We start from the raw sequence: 19,791 nt of genomic DNA, 5'->3' as shown, positions 1-19,791 counted from the left end.
GGCATAAAATTGACAACATATTAGTTATTTAGATGGAATCTGCTTCAGGTGAAGTACTACAGTTTTTGTTGTACACTAGGATTGTTTTCTTTTGGTTAGCGCTGTAGATTAGACTCAACACTGAGGTAACATAAAGTGGCCGGTAGGTAATGGTTGAGTGACAGTAACTAAACGTTTGGCTACAGTCGAGGCAACTATTCTGCCTTGCCCAGAGCATTGACCAATGCGCACAAAGCGTCTAACATCCTGGATGGATTGCGCGTTATTCCTAGGGTTCATGCTCAGCCAGTTGTAATATACATAAAATATTCTATACACTTTACCAAACTACTCGCGAATATAGCACAACAGAACCCCGGTAAGTCAATTTTTATGGGGTAACCCACAAATTCTGAATAAATGAATGAGTTGCGAATTTAGGATGAACTCGTTGTCTTAGAATTAACAATTTCAACAGTTCGTAATAGTTTTCTGTCATTTAGTCTTTGTAGTCAGCACGCTGTGGCCATGTACAGTTTAAGCTCGGGCGAGCTGGACGAAAACCCTTTTTTGAGGAACCTATGTTGCCGGCATATACCTAATGTGGCACGGGGGTTGATTTACACATTGACAGCTTTCCCACACAAATTGAGCACTGTTACTTCACTAGAATTCCCTCAGTCTGCCTGGAGGATAAAGGAAGAATTAGAAACGTACTGTGAAGAGCCAGTTTTACCCACTGTCACTCGAAGATGTTTCAAATGTGTTAGCTAGTGTTAGCTAAGGTTGCGGCCATCCCATGCACATATCTCAGCTACTGGCGTAGTATTTCTCTAAGGGTTCTCAGCTAGAACTTACTTTTTAAATTGGTTATATCCCACAATTGAAGTCATTCTGTGTCAAAAAGCTTAGCACTACATTTAGGCCATTTCATCTTTGTTGGAATCACCCTATGGATATAATTTTACCAGCATTATCTACCAAAGGACATGATTGCTGTCAGTTACTAGCCAGTGGAACAGCAAGCGAGGCTGAGTGGTTTCCTGGGCCGCTGGCTATTCGCACAATGAGATTGAGTTCTCGAAATCTACGGCATTTTCAGACTTGCCACTTCACATTGTAGAATGTCTATGTATAATGTATATGCTCCCGTATTATTGAAAATCCTTTACTCTGGCGATTTGTTTAAGTGAACTAAGTGAACTAATCTCTTTCAGAGTTCATCCGCCACAAACTGCCGCACATCAGATGACGGCGTTCCATATCTCAGCAGGGCCTGGCATGTGTTCAACTCGTTTTCGGTTAGGCGTCGTTTGACTGGAAGCCGATCGTTCAGAAACTTTGACAGTTTGTGATTGTGTTCCAGAAAATAAGAGGTCACTGCCAGTTGGTTCCTTGGCCTCCGAATGCAAAACCGCACTGGAGAGCTGGTGCTTCGCGTACCTTTTTTATTAGAAAAAAAGCTCGGCTTATTAGCTGCGTCGGATTCCACGGCTTTCCGCTGGTCTTGGAGGGCGCCTGCTGCATTTGTAGTACACCCATTCGTAACGCAAAATAGTGTTGGTGCTTCGATTACTGGATGAAAGCACAAATATCATAAAGTTATCCTTCATGTATTAATTTGAGGTCTTCTCAAATGCCGTGAAGGATGAAAACGATACACCCACAAATTTCCCAACGAAGGCCACTTCCGAAGCCATAGCAGACGAAGTTCAAAGCCGAATGTTCGCTAATAAATTTTCAAAAGAGATCGATTAAAACAAATCGTAAAAAATGACGGCAGATGAGGGTGGTTTTCAGTCCACGCATGTATACAAAGAAGTGCAACATTTTGATGTTAAATTTTTTATTTCGCCCGCAGGGCTTTTACACAAAAATGCATTGCGTGTCTAGCCGCTGGCGTTTCCGGGCTTTCTACACTTAACTTTTCAACCACCCGCTAGTAGGTCATTCGGAGTTTTTTCCACACGAACACAGTTTGCCAGTTATCGCGCAGTTGACGAATTTCGGTTATATGTGGTAGGTAGATCTGATGAACCTGCAATCAATGATATCAATCCTTAGACTGCAAAATGTCTACGACAGTAAAACATACATTCTTCTGAGTGGCGATTAAAGCTGGTTATCTAGCGCTTATAAAGTCTAAAGAAAGTGTTGGGAGACGTTTATGCACCAAACAAACCAACCAATCAGGCATAAATCAACCAAATTTCTCAAAGAAATGCGCAACAGCATGATTCGGAAAATTTTACAGAAACACGTCAATATAGGTTGTTACATAACTTTTTAAAACTGAGTTCCATAGAATGTAATTTTGCCACAACCTGAAGACTCACCTCGTCGATTCGCAACCCGCATCTCACTTTAGTCCCGATGCACATTGAAAGGAGTGAGTATTGGGGAATTGTTTTTCCAGAACAAATTGTACTTACACACAAATCCAAAACTATTCTATCGATTTATGAACGACCAGAGAATCTTACATCAAACTGCTGACATTGGACTGTTCTGGAGCTCTTTATATGATAGACTGTATTCACTTTGAGGATTTCCACGCAACGGCCGGAAAGTTTATCTCAACTAAATATGCTTGCACTGGATTCAGAAGAGCAAAGAATGGCATATGATGGCATATACTTGCAGTGCGATATAATTTTACCTTTTTCGCCGTACGTGGAACGGAACACAGTATTATTTAAACGTAGGACGATGCAATCTTGATCTTTTATTTCGTCTCACAACAAAGTGTATAGACACTGCGTTATTTGTGGTAGGCAAAATGCAGGAGGTAGAGACATCTGTAACATGCTGTTACAAAATTCAAAAATGCCACCCAAATAAGCCTTTGTCAGGTATTACTTGTTGAGCTTATATCTATAGGCAATTCACTATGCTACAATTCACAGTACTCGGCGAAACAGCAATTGTTCAGGTTTTATTCGGATATCTGATCTGCTGAAAAATGCTTACCGCATCTTTAAGCAGATATTCGTGCGCATCGCAAAGCTACATAACCAGGCAAACTGAGAAAACTAGGTGGCTTCCAGTGAGACCTGAAGTATTCCAAGAATTCCCAACGAATTTGCTCGGAAATATATATTTTCGTAATCGTTTTGACAGCCAATGGTAGGTAGCAAACTAGCACAGCTTTAGACGCACTACCAAAGTTTAACTCCAAACAGCGTACTCATGACATCAAATCCAATGATGATGAAAACGCTTAACGTTAGAAACAACGACCAGTAACTAAACAAGATAGATAATAAATTAAGAGTTGAGCAAATTTTTAACTTACCTTCGATGAAAGACAGAATTTGCTTTAACAAAAAAATTAAACCGGCAAAGCTGAATTAGGAATCTTGATGATCAACCTGGCGCTGTGAGCCACCCATAAGATCTAAATATAAGTTAATCGTGCATGGAGCTAATCTACAACAGCATTCCAGTCTCTAACGGAAACCTATCACATTCTTCATAACCTTGTAAACACAAATGCCTGAGCCATTTTCCGCATTTCGGCTGTTCCGTTGAATGTAATGATGGCAAACTTCCTCACCAGGACAACAACAAAAATACTGAAGCACATGGGTTCCGTTATTGACAGGTGTTCAAAATTTTACACGCAATGAGTTGCTCGACAAGCATTAAAAATCCCAGCTAAGGAATGACTTACAGTATGCCTCAGAATCAAAATTCATGTACATTTGTAATTAGAATAAAACTACTAGGCTCATTTTTAAATATTTAAATGTTTTGTTGTCAGTGTTGCGTTCAGCGGTCCGGATGGAAACTGTGCCAAGTAAGTTGTATTGCTTTGGAGTGTATCATTACAACCCATTTAACCCGTCTAAATAAATACAAATGTGGTTTGTCAAAGTCTGTAGCAAATGATCAATTACAAATTCCGTGTACCTGCAATTCCAGGGTATATGCGGATAGGTAAGATAACAGGGAGTAAGCTAACCATATATGTTGCTAAACAAATTAAGATCATTGTATAAAGAACTCAACTGACATGAAACAAGACTGTAAAAACGCATCACGTCATCCAAGTTTCAGGTTGTCTTTTCATACTCTACTCATAATAACTATGACGTAGTCAAGGCAAGAAGCCATCGGGTTTTTTTACTATCTAGTACCTATAGATTAAATACTTTTTGCAGGTTTCTCACTCCTGTTTTGGGCTTTGAAATCAATTTTGGGAATACGCTTGAAGATTCATTTACGGCTTTTTTGTCTGGGAAATTGACATAGTTCAGGACGGCGTTTGTATACTTTAAGAGGCTTTTCACCAAAACTTTTATATCTAGGTTTCGACTTTCCTTTGGAAAGCATTTGCTGAAATTAGCTTTTACCAGAGGAATCCTTAAAAGGCGTGTTTAGTCAGACAAATAAGTATCAGGATATGATGTGTGCAAAACGATTACATCTGCTCAAGGACATAAATCCAAATTATATACTATGATGCACGACATTTCTTTCGCAACTTTTTGTTTGCCACATAAACAAAAAGGGCTTATGTGTATCAGTTCACGAGAAAACCAGTGTTGCCCGGATTTACTGAAGCTACTTGGCATGGTTCGTTAAAGCTACTTAAGGAGTCTACCGATTTCATTGGTAGACGTCAACCAATAAACTCACGGAAATAGATTAACGTGGAACTCGATTAAATGTCTCAAACTAAGGGCAGCCTTCGCGTTGGGACCATTGGTGCAGCATCCTGCCGATAAACAAAGGTGGTAGTTTCAATTCCTTTTTATTGGCCGCGGCATTTTGTTTTGATTATGTGGGCTTGCAGCTATATTGCCCAGATCAGATGAAGCTTCAGAGTGCGTGCAGCCCACGCAAATTCAAGTAAAAACGTGTTACGATCTCTTAATTTTCTGACTGCAATCACGACGGCAGCATCAAGATCAGTCATCATGTCAGCAATAGTTTCATGTGTTAAACCAAGTAACACGTAGCCCATGAAGTAATCGCAAAAAGCAGGACTTTAAAGAGCCTCCGGAGTTTTGTTGAGGTTAAAATTAAACCAATCTCACATTAGCCCAAACTTCCGGACCCACTGTGCTTTGAACCTTCAAAATTGGTTACTCTTGGACGCCATGCCATTTTCTGCTCGATGTATGCAGTACTTCAGCGGAATTGGCTCGAACAAGCGATAAGTGTACCATATGGACTAGAAAGTCACAGGAACTTTAGGTACCCACTTCTATAACTGTAACCCCAGTTACACAGCTTATAATGATCGATGCACTTCTGCGGATCACTAGTATAGACCCAAAATTTCGGTATATTTCAATTGTGTACCACTACAATACTTCTTTTATTAGTTTAGGCGTTACTCAGTGTTATTTTCTATTTTTGAGATCTTTCATTTCTACCCTTGTTGTTGGATGTTAAAGCCTAAATGGTAACCAACAAATTGCTGAACAAACTGGTGCTTAAATTGCTTTTCAAAATGACATAGGGATGCAAACGTTGGAGGGCTATAATGATTGTTGAAATCGGACCTACTGGTATTTTTTGAATTTGAATACTTAACGTCTCATGGTCAGCATGAGAAAAGTCCATCCTAGGTGGAAGCTCCTGAAAAAGACGCATAAACCTTGATCGAGTTTGAACGGGTTTTGTTTCATGAGCTTCTGGGCATCACAGCAAAGACCTGATGAGACGGTTACAGTCGGATGTTCTTCTGACTAGTATTACATGCACGACACCAACGCACTGCTTTTCCATACCTCTTTAGGCAGATACGGTTGGGTGATGGGCATATTGATGACAGAGTAAATCTTGTATTATCTATCTCAAAAGTCAATGACCTGCAAATCTCACCCTAATGTTCCACTGTGATTTTAGTCTAAATCCCACTCAGGACAGTGATCAAATGACATAGCCAAATGACATTGAGAGAAAAAGGGCTACATTTTTCTTCATCTTTTGAAGAGTACCGTCGCTTTCCCTCGAGGGTACTACCAAAAATTTAGTTTGACCTGAATGGGAAACAGAGTACCTTCAAATAATATTTCAATGAAGGCTGTGCGCAGCTGCAAAACATTGCATGGGTCATTTCGATGCGTTACGGGCGAAAAAAACTTATTTCTGACTACCTTTGCACGAGTGATACCAGTCCCATCGAGGGAGATCTACTCATGAAGTAATTGGTATTTTATTGACCATGCAGTTGCGTTTCACGCCGTGTGTATAACTACACAATTTAAGATGCTGCGAGTTTCCGAATTTGTTGCTAATAGAATATAAACACCATAACTGTGTAAACAGGTTTTGGAGCTGCCACGTTAGTGGCACTGCTCTAGTGGCTTATTTCCCTTTGGTAGAAAATAACATATTTCGGTGTTTTATTTGATATTTTTCTGTTGCGTAAACCTGAAGTAGTGCACAAGATCTAATGCGCAGCAGAAAATTTCTCCGTGCTTGCTTGAAGTCCGTGAAGATAAATTTGTTTACCGCAATAGGTTGACTTGTTTAAATGAGGCAAATGTTACTTTCGATGTTTTCATTTGAGAAGAACAAATCCAAATTAAGATAAATTCTCACTAAACAGTAGGCCTCCATCGATCCTGTGTGCACTTTCCAGGAGTGCATCACTGCTCTTCAATCGAGTGCCAACCCATCTTTTTTGTTTCTAGTCAGTAAAGATTAATTACGATGATGAATCCCTCTGTCAAATAGTGGATGATTCATAACACTTTTTTGCGGGATATGCTGAAGTCCTGGCAAAATAATGTATTAACTAATAAACATTCTGGCAACTAAAGTTAATTTAACAACTCCAACCAGAAAATCTAATGAGGCGTTGTTGTTTAAAAAATTAGTTGCCGGCAGTTGAAATGATTAACCTAGTAAACACCGGTTAAACTACTTAAATCTTGAAAGTGTATGATAAAGGGCTGACCATTTGTGCCTATCCGGCTTTAAGATGTGGAGTTCACGTTATTCAGACGCATTAAAGCACCTGCAAAAATTGAAGAACAAACATTCAAACCGACGGAAAAACTTTGTAAGGAACAGTTTGGTTTTGACGATTGTTTACGACCCAGGAAAAACATCGCGATAGTACCTCTGTTAATCATAGAAATTATTGTGAAAGAAATTGAGATCTTCGTATTTTCATGCATTTAACTTGGCTGAATTCTACTTGATATGTGATCAGACCCACTGTTTGGCAATAGAACGCAGAATGCCGATCCGTATTATGCTGCAGCGTGTTGTAGCCCAACAGACACGATATTCTGATTTGCTGCAAGTGTTTTTATCTCATTCACTTCTCTGACCACAACTTTTGAGAATGGTCGGTGATAGCGGCTTTATCCAGGAGTTCATCACAAAAACGTTCCACTTTCACACTGCTGTTTAATAAGCAATGTCCGACAAACCACATGATTAGAACATTTGACTTCACTAAAAGGTGCTAAAGAGGCGCGGTGACAGATCTTTCCAACTACTGCTGTCAGAAATAGGTGGACTTGTTCCATACTGCTTGTGTGAGGGAGCTGGCTGATTCCACCAGAAGCACTCAATGTAGAATGCTATCGTTGCAGGGAAAAACTGCAGAGGCCGTATAAAACTGCTACTTGTATATTATTGTTCAACTCCAACTCAGCGTCTAACCATTTGACGAGCAAATGTTGGAGCGCGATCTATCACAAAATTAGCCGCATGCGCCAGGTATTTATTGAAATTTTTAAGAAGCTTGAAGCAACTGGGTTTGTGTACGGGTGAGGGTTTGCATAACCTACACCCAATCGTTTTTTGGTTGAATTATGGTTCTATAAAATTCTTTGGTTGTAAGGTTTTCCACTGCATATAGTGTATCAAACACCAACACTTCTCTACAAATAATTTTGTGGAATACACAAAAATTAACCGCACCAGACATTATTGAGCCACAGTGAGTCTTTCTTCTTTAAAATATACAGCTCCAGAGAACGTTATCCGTGGTAAGATTGGTATTTCTGTTCGTTTGAATATACTTGTGTTCTTACAAACGGAGAAATATTTAAGGCCACGGAACCAATAGGAGAATAGGGGGATAGCTACTGATCGTTGTCCAGTCGGCTCAGTTCTGGCACAGAAAATTTAACGATGTCAGCTTAAGAAAAATAATCACACACGATTGGTGAGTTTGACTAAAAATTTTTGTTTTACAAGTCGTTCATCAAAAAATTAGTTGGTTCTTACACTTACGTAAAGATATTTAGCATCAGAAAGGCAAAGACAAAACAGCAAGAGATAAAAGGAGATTGACAGGAATTTTCGTTGGTCTTTTGTGAAATAACTTGTGGTGGCGCTGTTCACCTGCAAGATTTCGTCATTTTTTTCTTTATGGCATGCTCTCAACTCCTTGAACCACCGGAGTGCCCATAACAATTTTCTATCCTTTGGTGGAAGGGTTAATATCTCTTCATTCAGATTTGGGCTGAGTCTCATGTTAGTCGGAGATGGAGACAGAATCATTTCTAGCTTTTCGTTCCTAACCAGCGCCCAACCCATATTGTTCCACATGACTGTTCTCAACAGTTCACTTATTCTGTCGAATATTGCAATGGGTTCCCAAAGCATTTGTGAAAAAGCTCATAGGGACTCACCTAAGTAACTCGGTCAAACGCACCTTATCTAGTGGAGCAGGTAGTTAAAGAACATACTGAATTAGAGCATCATGACCCGGAGCTTATGGTTTCAAAATCGTCTGGAGATTTCTTATATGCACAGTGCCCATCGTTCTTAAAGAAGAATAAAAGAGACCTAGAGTGGTGATCAGCTTCTTATTATGGTGTGATCTTATTTACATGGTAAAAACCTCACTGAGAATGAAAGTTAAAATCTGCGCTTAATGACTGTTTAATGGGCTTTGTGAATGCTAAAATTTAAATTGAGTTCGGCTAGCGCTGCGCCAGTTTTCCCGCATACGTTTTCCTTTTCTGGCGTTTCTAGTCTTTGGTCAGTTATCCCAGTTCACCTACCGTGACAACTTTCGGCAAACTGGTAAATACGATAGCTCTTGACAAAACCGATCACTCTCTGATCGGCGGCGAAGGCACAGCCCTCGTGTTTGAACTTACACTCACTTGAGATCAAGTGTACTACTGACTCCGGGCCATAACGGTTCCTTTGGCCGTTCTGTCAATCATGAAAGCACAACAAGCACTTGAGAACTTTACAGGATGTCAAAACTTCCGATACCCTTCTGATTATCACCCATCTGTCGAAAAGTTCATTCTTGAGTGCAGTGTTCACAAGACGGATACCCATGATGTATTCCCTTAAAAGTATTAGACGTTTAGCTATCTTTAACCGGAGGAGTTGCAACCAGCACCAGGAATGCACCACCAACTCTCTTCAACTTTGCTCAACTATTAGCATCCACGTAACAGACCTTACTGATTTTAGCCGTCTGTGTGCACGCCTTGAAAAATACATTTTATCCCATCTAACTGGCCTAAACCTAGGTTCGAAGTTTAAAAGCAAACTCCGTTGTTCAGTCCTTGGTGGGTGAATGCGATGTCAAAGAAACTGAATCAGTTTCGATAGTTCTGGTAGCAGTTGATGCCCGTTCTAAATTAATCAGCGTAAACCAGTGACATGAATCATTCTGTATGGACAGAAAGGATAAAAAGAACAGAGGGATTATACGCTTGGCGCTATGTCGTCGATCCGGTCTCCCACCAAAATTCTTCAACACTGAGCTACGTACACCAGCGGCTTTCACAAACTTCACACAAAATAGAGGCTGGAAGAAAACTCAGCAGTAAACTTTCTGTTTGGGTAGCGCCACCATGGAGGCCGTCGTTGCTCCTGGAATGTCTTGACTGAAATGAACCACCCACAGTGTTAGAATCCGCGTTTGGTGAACGGTTTTGCTTCCACCCATGCAGCCTCATTTGAAATGTCCTCATCATGAATAGGAGTACATTATCCAGGTCTCCTTCAATTCCATCTTCCCGTTCATTGGCGCAGACATTTTCGGACAGGTTATGACAAGTAGGTATATTCACGTTGTAGTAGGTTTTTCGCTTCAAATACATCAAAAATGTATAGTTATGCGCGAATCAGGCGGGCATTTTAACATGTACGCAACTGTTTTGCGTTTCAGAATATTATCACTTGGTAAGAAGTATGTAGTTAGGCGTATCTCACTAAGTCCTTTCTTAGTGACAGGACAGAATATCGGCGTATTCTCGTTGATGGTTTTAAAAACTGCAAGGCAGAAAGTACGAGAATGAAGATAGGTTCAAAAGACTGCACGCAATAGGCCCTTAGTGTCATTGTGTGTGAACTAGAGAGGTTTGAACATACATGAAAGTAGTTGTATGGAAGTAGCACAGTATCCGTGAGAAAACTGAAGGCTCTTCGACAGTTCGCAATTGTTTTTGTCTTTCTTAAGGCTCACCAGGTAGCCGCAGTTCCCGGGTTTTCATCACTTTATTTTCTACTTGAGAACTACTCTCATTTGAACACAAAATTGGTTTTGAGCTATCGGGCTGGATCCGTCTTCAAAACTATTTTCCTGTGCAGTTGAGAGTAACTGTTGAATTCCGTCCAATTCGGGTCCAAATAGTACATAAGCCTGACGGACACTTGGTGACCACGTCTATTTGATGATCTCCAGGAGGGGTGAATCCCATCGTGGGTTGGCGAAGAGTTTTCAGTAACGTATTGGCAATATCTCGAATATCGTGGTAGCATATTCCGTTGAAATGAACCATCGTAAAGAAGAGATTCATTTGGACTCAGTTGAGTTGCCTGTTAATACAAACTTATTTGAAAATGAGATTATTCGTCAAAAACAAAATTGCAGTTGAGCAAGAGTAGACAGGCTTAGAAATACCACGTGACTTGATCATGAAATGCATTTTACATTTCTTTTTTGTGTATGAAAACTTTTCTCACTTGAGTCATGATAAACTAGAGGACAGTAGAAGAGGAACACATGAATGCACAAGCTTAAATATAAAACTGAAGTGACAGCTGAATTAATCTAACTCCTCTATAAAAAAATTTTATGGGCTAGATAATGTCACATGAACTAAATAGAAGAGAAATAGAGGAGAAAGTTGCTGCTTTATTTTGAAGCGGATAGAATTAATAACATACAGAGACGATCCGCTAGCTTTTTTCACGTGGTGGCAACAACAGAGCAACGTGAAAATCTGGACAGAGCAAGTTGCAGATCTAGTGGAAGGCAAGAAGACAGTTGATTGCAGCGCGACTCCTTTAATTACTAGGGTGACAGCAAAAGAAAACCAAATGACTTAAATGGGATACCAAATGAGGCTTACCGTTATGATGTGTAAGACAAAATTGGGACCACATCACATCTTGGGGAGCATCTATTACAGATAGCGATCAAAGAGCTGTTCGATCTTCCTTTTCCAGTGCAGTATGCATGAAGAAGGAGGAGTATCGAGGGAATTTCAAAAACGATACATCCAACTACGTGGCTACTTTACCCGCTGACGCATCATCAGATGCGCTGCAATTTCTCCTACTGGTAAATCGGAAGGGTCAGGAAAGAAGACAAACGAGATGCTACACAGTGCTATCTTACCCGCATTTATAGTAAGACAGTGAGAGGAACAACGCGATGCTTTTGGGTTCGGAATGAGTTTATTGCGCACTATCATCCAGAGTTCAGGTTCTGAGGAATTTGAAAAAGCCGCACTGGTGGTGTCTATTCTGGCTTCTTTTAACACGACTGTACACTACCAGAAGAGTTAATCCCCGTATTCCTAAAGCTATGATATTTCGAAACCCGGTGACTGCCGCTTGTTGTAATTATTGGCTCCTAAAAACACGCAATGTCAGTTATCTACTTAGGCCAATGCTTTATGCCTATTTTAGGGCGTCACCATGCTTTAGCTGAAAGTTAATTAATTTACCCTTGAACTGATGCATGGATATACCCTGAATTAACACATTCAATTTCGTCGAAGCCACGCCAATCTTGGACGTCATGAACTTACGTACTGTTTCTATTTACAAACGTACCCTTTCTTGGGACCGTTGCCACCAATCCTAACATTACTTTTTCCATCTAACTCTAGAGAACTACTTTTACACTGTCGTTTTAATGCAAAATCTATTCGACGGTACAGAAGAATGAAGAAGAAATGGACTGTAAATGAACTCTCTTCTTGGTCCCATTATATCTGAATTTCTTACAGGCATGTTCAGACGTGGAGATTTAAAGCTAGCCATAAAACTAAGTGATGGTATTTTTACTGTTCAACCCCACAAAATCAGTACTACAAGCATTTTTAAACGTTGGATTCGACCAAGAAAATGCAATTAACTGGCTAATTCCATCGGCTTGATTTTATATTTACCGGAGGCCAGGAAGGTTTATTCCTAAAAGAGGCAAGCGGAAAACCTGTATGATCCTTTAATTGCATCTATCAACGCACTCACAAGGTACCTGGCATACAGAAGCCGTGGTACTCGCACAAGTTGATGCGGTATTTTACGTTTACCCATCACCGCTGTTATGGAGTCACTTGAGTCGACATCAAACAATAGAATGAATTGGCTAAAAAGTTGTAAAACAGCATGCAGCGTGCAGCACATTCAGTTGCCTGAGAACATCATAAACGAGAGATTCAGCTGGGTTCCAGGTGAGTCTCTCGAAAGAACCAAATTAGTTTGCAGATGAGTGTATATTCGCATGCAGCTGTCATTTAAAAGCGATATCTCGAGACAAGGTATGGCTTCACCTGGCTACGTTCTTGGGACTAATATTCAGTGCAGCGTAGCAAAAGACAAGCTTCTTTAGTATACAGTACAAATCTCGAATCTGGGGCGTTGTTCCAAGATTCCTCTATGATTGTGAATTCATGTATCTGTGAATGTTCCGCAAAGTATATGGGTCGAACCACATGCTGCACATGTTTTCAAGCACACACCCAAAGACACACCGTGCCTTCGTCCTACTGCTTTACTCATATTTCCCGGGAATGAAAACTGGAATAGTTAGAACAAAATTCACTTGTTCATGAAATCATTTAAATGATGAGTTATACCACCTCGAAAGGATCTGTCATACAGAGGTTCCCCGTGGAAAATACAGAACAGGTTCTTTTGTCAGGTATGATTTTAGATTTACTTAAAAAGATCTTCCCGTAAACACACACACCCCGAATTCATACCGTCATGCGGGCACTTAGTAGGTTGGAAAGACAGTTTTATCCCCTCGTGACTTTAGTTGTATCCAAGGGCCGAGTTCCATAATCTGGTCACAGTAAGTAAAGGCGCATTGCGACGGTGTCTGGCTAGTAAAGCAACGTCGGGTATTTCCATGTTACGCCTAAGGGAACCTGGCATAACACTCCGACTAACCGATATAGTATGCCAGTCCGTTCCCGGTAATCAAGGCACTTACGTAGCAAGCCACTGATTTCCCAGTCTCGTATCACCTCCACTGTACTTGTATAGACGTGTTTTCCAACAACAAATGTTTCTGGTCATCAGAATCTAATCCGTTCATTCCTCAACCTCTATTATCATTTCCCTCCATTATATCAAATAGGAATGAAAATGGTCTTGCATGTCAATGGTTTCAATAAATTGTATCCTAACCTGGCAGAATTTTTCAGTAAACATTTTTACGGCACCATTATTGGCCACGGTAGATTATTAAATGCCTATCCGTGGATAATAAGACGCCTAGGAGACAACTAATTCATTTTAATGACAGACACCTAGTCAAAACCACCTGGGAGATATCAACTGTTCAATAGCTTCTCTTATTTAACATGCATATCGTGGGACTGTAAGTTAAATAGTTGTTTCCTGACACCACAAGCTATGAAATTTTGTCATGCAATTTTGTGCTTCGCAATGCCTGTGTGGCTCGAGTTTAGAAACTGTGGGAACAGTCTCAGTCAGAGACAGCCTCAGTCACTTGCAGTAGCTTATGTCTCAGTTCGTCTGATTGACCCGTATCCGCTGTGCCCCGTGGTCCTCCAGGCTGACCATATTAGAAAGATTTGCGACTTCACATTCACAAGACTCTACGAAGCAACGTGCCAAATGCATGCATGTGTACGTTAGCAATGTTCAACTGCAATGTGCAAATTTCCATGCTTCCTTAATCTGTCTAACGCTTGGTCCATTTAAATGTAGTGCTTTATGTAGTTGTATTCAGTCTGTTTGCCAAATGGGACTTCTTGCATTAATAAGTAACGCAGAGGTGGTAAATATTGACTCTCAAGTAGAACATAGGCGCAAGACCTCTATAATTGACAGAAACAGTTCATGTTTCAAACAGACGTTTATTTTTAAATTTTTTGCGAGCAAAATAACACTTACCTTGGGAAAATGACTTTATAAGCTCCTCTTCTTGATGTATCATTAGTGAATGTTGGCAACACCCCCGGGTTGATTACCGAACACCAACAAGCGAATTACCAAGCTTGGCGAACAGACCGATGTTCACTTGATTAACTGAAATTAACGCAACGGAGACATAATTACTTTAACATGCTAGCTTTCATCTTGCAAACCAGCTTAAATGTGCTCCCGAGATATCTAGTGTCCAGATATCACACTCAGACGCTACGTTGTTGTACGCAAAACAATACGGAAGATAAATGTTGGGATCTGTTCTGATACTTTACTTGCTGTTCACTCAAATCATGTGAATCCATCGAAGCAGGCCAGGGTGCACAAAGTTCGATTAGAGAACCTGACTTATAGCTCTTGTTTGACAAGTAGATAGCCGATGAGTTTCCAATTTCAATTGCAAGGCAAGAACTATTTTATGAAACGTTGGTTTGTTGGCTCGCCTTCAGCAGTTCACTCATCGCACGACCTAAGCACCAAGGGGCAGGTGATGCACCCAGTTTGGTCGAAATATCCATTTCACCGAAACCTTCTCTAATTTATCCAGCTACCACATCTTCATGTTTGTTGAATAGATTGTGACAGATCAACTGTACGGGTAAAAGTTGAGAAACTGTTAGGAGTAAGAGGGATTCAACTCTGGGAATATGTGCGCTGTCTTTTTCACGTTGGTCGGCGTCACACTGAAGTGTCAACATAATGAAAATTGTCATTATGTTGACCCACTTGCGTCCCTGTCGGAAACAAGTTGGCTAATGTCAAGTGATCTTCCGACGTCGGTTTCATTCATCAAGAATATGTGTATGCACCCAAAGTTATTCATCCGGTTTCTAAGAGCCTTACCAGTGAAATTGGAATCTGTTCGTTTTAACCGCGTGAAAGACACCGTTGCGGTGAAAAAATTTTAATAGAAGCATAACTTACTCTTCACTATAGTTGTTATGGTGGGGATCGCTTCTAGCCACTTAGTACGACAACAGGTTACAACAGATGGATGTGGTTCGTTGGGAGAATAGCCACTAAATTCTGCTTGTTCTTATTGACAGTCTTCACAAAATACAGGTCATTGGCTCCATTTACCTGGTGTCGGTGATTATCTGCTTATCTTGCTACAGTTTTTTGCAGTTCGGATGATACACACTGATGGTTTCGGGCAATAGCAGCCAACAACTTCATTTCAGTTGGAAACTTCGTTCGGTGTTGACATCTTAGGCTCTGTAAGCATCCAAAACAACGACACGTAACTGTGTTTTATCAATGAAGAGCAGTATCAGCAGGCTGTGGACACATACAGCAGTACCGTGAACGAAACTCGCCATATCGATTTGTATTGAATAGTGTACATATATTAAAAAAATTGTCACTCTCCAAATTGAAATCTTAGCAGCAAACTTACTGTATCTTTGGTATGGATGGTAAACAACGGTCATGGGTGAATGACATGTTGCGCTTGTGGCCAAACATTTTCGAAAAGATGTATCGCCTAAATTTACAGGTGGTACTCCTAGTTGTGTTTGCACACCTTGTTTTCCGGAAATCACCTGGACACATTGTGACAGAAGCGTAACCTACACGAATTGTCTATGATAACCTGCCGAAGTATTTTTTCACACGAAACGGGAAATGAAACAGACTACAAAGCAAAAATAAAATAAATCTAGAGAACATGACTTCTTTGTATCCTGGTTATCCATTTTTATTAATAATGCAGTCAAAAAGCAAAACAAAGATTCAGAAAGCTTCAAAAAACTGGGATGAAACGTGGGTTTCCAGTTGAAAGAAACGATGTGGTATCAAGGATGTAATATCGATCCAACCAGGGGCATTAATACTGCACTGGAATGCAACCGTCTAACGGATGATAGTCGGAAGTCGATTTATGCATAAGCCAAATTGAAGCAAATGATTGGCTGTCCCTAGTCACGTGATCCATACCGAAACATACGACTACTACATACGAGGCCCAGCTGCTTACCAAAGGTTGGCACCAATGGCCGCTCATGGTTCAGTGTCTGAGCGGGGTAAGCTTGGGTGGCGGGCCTGGTGATTCTCGGTTCAAACCCGGGCGACGTCACCGGGCTACTTTTCGACTTTCCTGGTTAATGTGTTACTTTATGGGATTCTACCGCTTTTGCTGTCATATGTAGCATGAAAATATGATTAACTAAGGTGAAAGCAACTTACTCTTCCGAGTGCGAAGTCTCAATTATGCACACATATCCATGACTAGTTAAGTGTGAATCGAGTTACTCCCAAGCTTTAATTAAAAGAAATGATGCGTGTAGTCAGAAATAGGTTGTGTGAAGGAAGGCAGTTCGATGGATACGTTAAGGTACGCTGATACGTCCTGTGATGTTAAGATTTTTTTGTTTTGTAAGCGTCCTATTGCTCGAATTTCACGTGGAGAAGCAGAAGTATCCTACAATAAATTATTAAAATTGTCCCTTGCTATATTCCCGCTTGCACTGAAAGTCCATCTTTTCTTGGTTCATGAGCTTCAACCATTTAACTCGTTTTTTTTTTCGTTGGCTTGTGCATAATTATGCACACATATCCCTGACTTTAGTTAAGTTTGAATCGAGTTACTCCGAAGCTTTAATTAAAAGAAATGATGTGTGTAGTCAGAAATAGGTTGTGTGAAGGAAGGCAGTTCGATGGATACGTTAAGGTACGATAACCACTTTGAAATTGGCGGGAGATACGTGCTACCTGAACTGCAGTGAGGCATAATGACACGGTCTCAACAACTCATTGATTTTGTAAAATACACTGGATACTTCATCCGAAAGCATCTGCTTCAGAACTGACAGGCGCGTTTTTAAAACGATCCCCTGTGTTTCTCTTTCCGTTATGTCGTGTGTTCTCAAACACACTCTACAATTCGGCATGAATAACCCCTCGGCATGTCACATGCAGCCAATGAGTCAATGAGTCGGCCACAAATGTGTGGTCTGTGCATCTCAGCATAGCACGAAACCGATCAAAAATCGATTTATTGCAGCATGGTGCATTACATGTTTGAGTGGAGCTACTGGATGAAGTGTTCCTTCTGAACTCTTGCTCAGTGAGGACATTAAGCAAAACATTGTCAGCTGACTGCTGCGTCATGACTTTCCTAACGTGTGCGCCTCTCTCAAAGATTACAAAGGCTTCTCTTCAAAAGTTTCGCACACTTGGAGGGCAGGTTCATTCGTGACGAAAACTTACCAGTATATTACTCGTGTTTCGTAAACCAATAAAACTAAAGTGCTAGACAAAGCAAAACGTTTGCTCTTGAGGAGCCTTTCATTAAAGACTGAACGGTGCCTTTGCCATTTGTAACCAGGAAATAAAACTACTAGACAAAGCAAAACGTTTGCTCTTGAGGAGCCTTTCATTAAAGACTGAACGGTGCCTTTGCCATTTGTAACCAGGATAGTATGCGGCTGTTCCCAGTGCCTGGAAAGTTATGTTTAAAAAGGTAAGTTACCAAAATTGATGTGCACCGTGTGTTGTATTAACCTCCCAGTTGTCCGAAATTAGGCGGAATAAGGCTGCTTTGAGGAAATTGATAACCACTGCTCTTCTCAAAAATGGCACGACTATACTCATGACCTGCAAAGAACAGATTCCATTTCACTTAAACCGGCGCAATTTTTAGGAACTCGCGTGAAGACGTTTCCGCATAGACATTCATACGTCCTCAAACGTGAGTCCCTTACCGGATACGGTGGCAGTGGGCTGCAAAAGGTCAACCCATCCGCGGTTCAGTGCTCGTTCATCCGCTAATCATCATGATCATTATTATCAGGGACAAGTTCGGAATATTTTTCCGACCGTTTTTTCATGTGATGATGGCTGGGTAATTGGCGCTAAACTAGTAACCACAGACTTGAAGCAGGAACAACTTTGGTGGTAGAGACAGCAACAGATCTTAACGTGCTTGCAAGCCAGCTTCGAGTGCCTCATTGGCGCCAGTAGTACGACTTAAATTGTCATGCGCGTTTAGGAGCCCCTACATTCGTGTACCCCGAGGCGGATCATTTTGTTTACCCTATCCTATCAGCAATGGGATGCAGACGTCGTTACCGTTGGCAATAGTATGGTGACTGAATATCCGAATAATATGAAACAAATTCTCGTTGCACATATTCGTTGAAAGGATGGTTGACCGGTGTAAACGTAAAGTGGATAAAATCCCGCTCGACAAACTGAGGTGTTGTTAGGGGAGAAGGCTCGATACTCATGAGGGCAAAGTAAAGATAGAACAAAGGGTTCAGCCCTCCGTTACATAACAACATGAATCCGAGGATTATCATGGAGGACAAAGTATTATTTAACAACATGGTCCGTTTGGGTACCTGAACTAGCGTGGGACATTAATTTAAAGTTACCACAGTTGAAAGGTGTATTTTCGGTAGACTGATGTCCTTCCCAAGGAAAAATGATCCAGATGAGTGGTAAGAGCAGGCGGTTAGATGCAGAACAGAAGCTCCTCCGTGCGAGACCGTAAACAATGAATGGCGATGGATGCATTATTTTCGTGTGGCTTGGACCCTCAAAAAGAATGCACTTGTGGTCACAACATTCCAACGATGATAGCATTTCGGTCACTGTTCTCAACAGTCTTAGCTTTTTGTATCATGGCGGCTTTGTATTTTACCTGAATTACGGCTAACAAATTTTTTTCCAAAAATTTAGTCAAAAGGCTGAAAATGCATAGCAATAGTATGGCCCTCAGTATCACTTATATGACGACCTTGTTTAAAACTATGTACTTAAATAATTTTTCCCAGTCGTCCCTTGCACAATATGACTCAACCAACCTAATGGCGCAAGCAAAACACGCACTAACGGCGTTTCTGGACTAAAAAGATGAACAACTTGGGGCAAGTGCTACCAAAAGCAGACGTTTCCGTTCGTGATAATGAAATTCGTACAGCATGTAATTCCTACTATAAACCTAGGATAGCCAGAAAAAGGACATTTGTTGGAATAGATGGGCACAAAACTGTGATCTAAACACAACAGTTGTCAACTGCCCGCATAAACAAATGTCAGGAAGCATCGGGGGATCCAAGGCCGCTGGCTATTCGCACAATGAGCACAAAACTGGATCTAAACACAACAGTTGTCAACTGCCCGCATAAACAAATGTCAGGAGGCATCGGGGGATCCAAGGCCGCTGGCTATTCCGACAATGAGATTGATTTCTCGAAATCTACGGCATTTTCAGACTTGCCAATTCATAGTGTAGAATGTCTATGTATAATGTATATGCTCCCGTATTATTGAAAATCCTTTACTATGGCGATTTGTTTAAGTGAACTAAATCTGCAGGCCAGTAAACACCGCCGACTGTGAATACGTTACCTGATGATAAAAAATCGCGAAATGTGGAAAAGATTGACTCACATACAATGAACGTAACTTTCAGGTATTTTTCCACCGGAACGGATTTCCACAACGTGGGAA

The 19,791-nt window shown here is 40.8% G+C and overlaps 1 protein-coding gene across 1 annotated transcript in view; it reads right to left on the bottom strand.

Annotated features, from left to right (window-relative positions):
* The window catches only part of T265_08317 (hypothetical protein), a gene marked incomplete at both ends in the record, with an annotated part of 58,259 nt that extends 57,387 nt beyond the window's left edge, over positions 1 to 872 (bottom strand). Inside the window, one exon of the mRNA XM_009174083.1 lies at positions 838 to 872. Coding sequence (XP_009172347.1) covers positions 838 to 872 — 35 coding nt within the window. The remainder of the gene's footprint in view (positions 1 to 837) is intronic.
* Between the last annotated feature and the right edge of the window lie 18,919 nt (positions 873 to 19,791).

This window comes from Opisthorchis viverrini (genome assembly GCF_000715545.1).
Source record: "Opisthorchis viverrini unplaced genomic scaffold opera_v5_215, whole genome shotgun sequence".
NCBI lineage: Eukaryota > Metazoa > Platyhelminthes > Trematoda > Opisthorchiida > Opisthorchiidae > Opisthorchis > Opisthorchis viverrini.
Note: the sequence above shows the minus strand (reverse complement) of the source record. Positions and strands in the feature narration are given on the sequence as shown.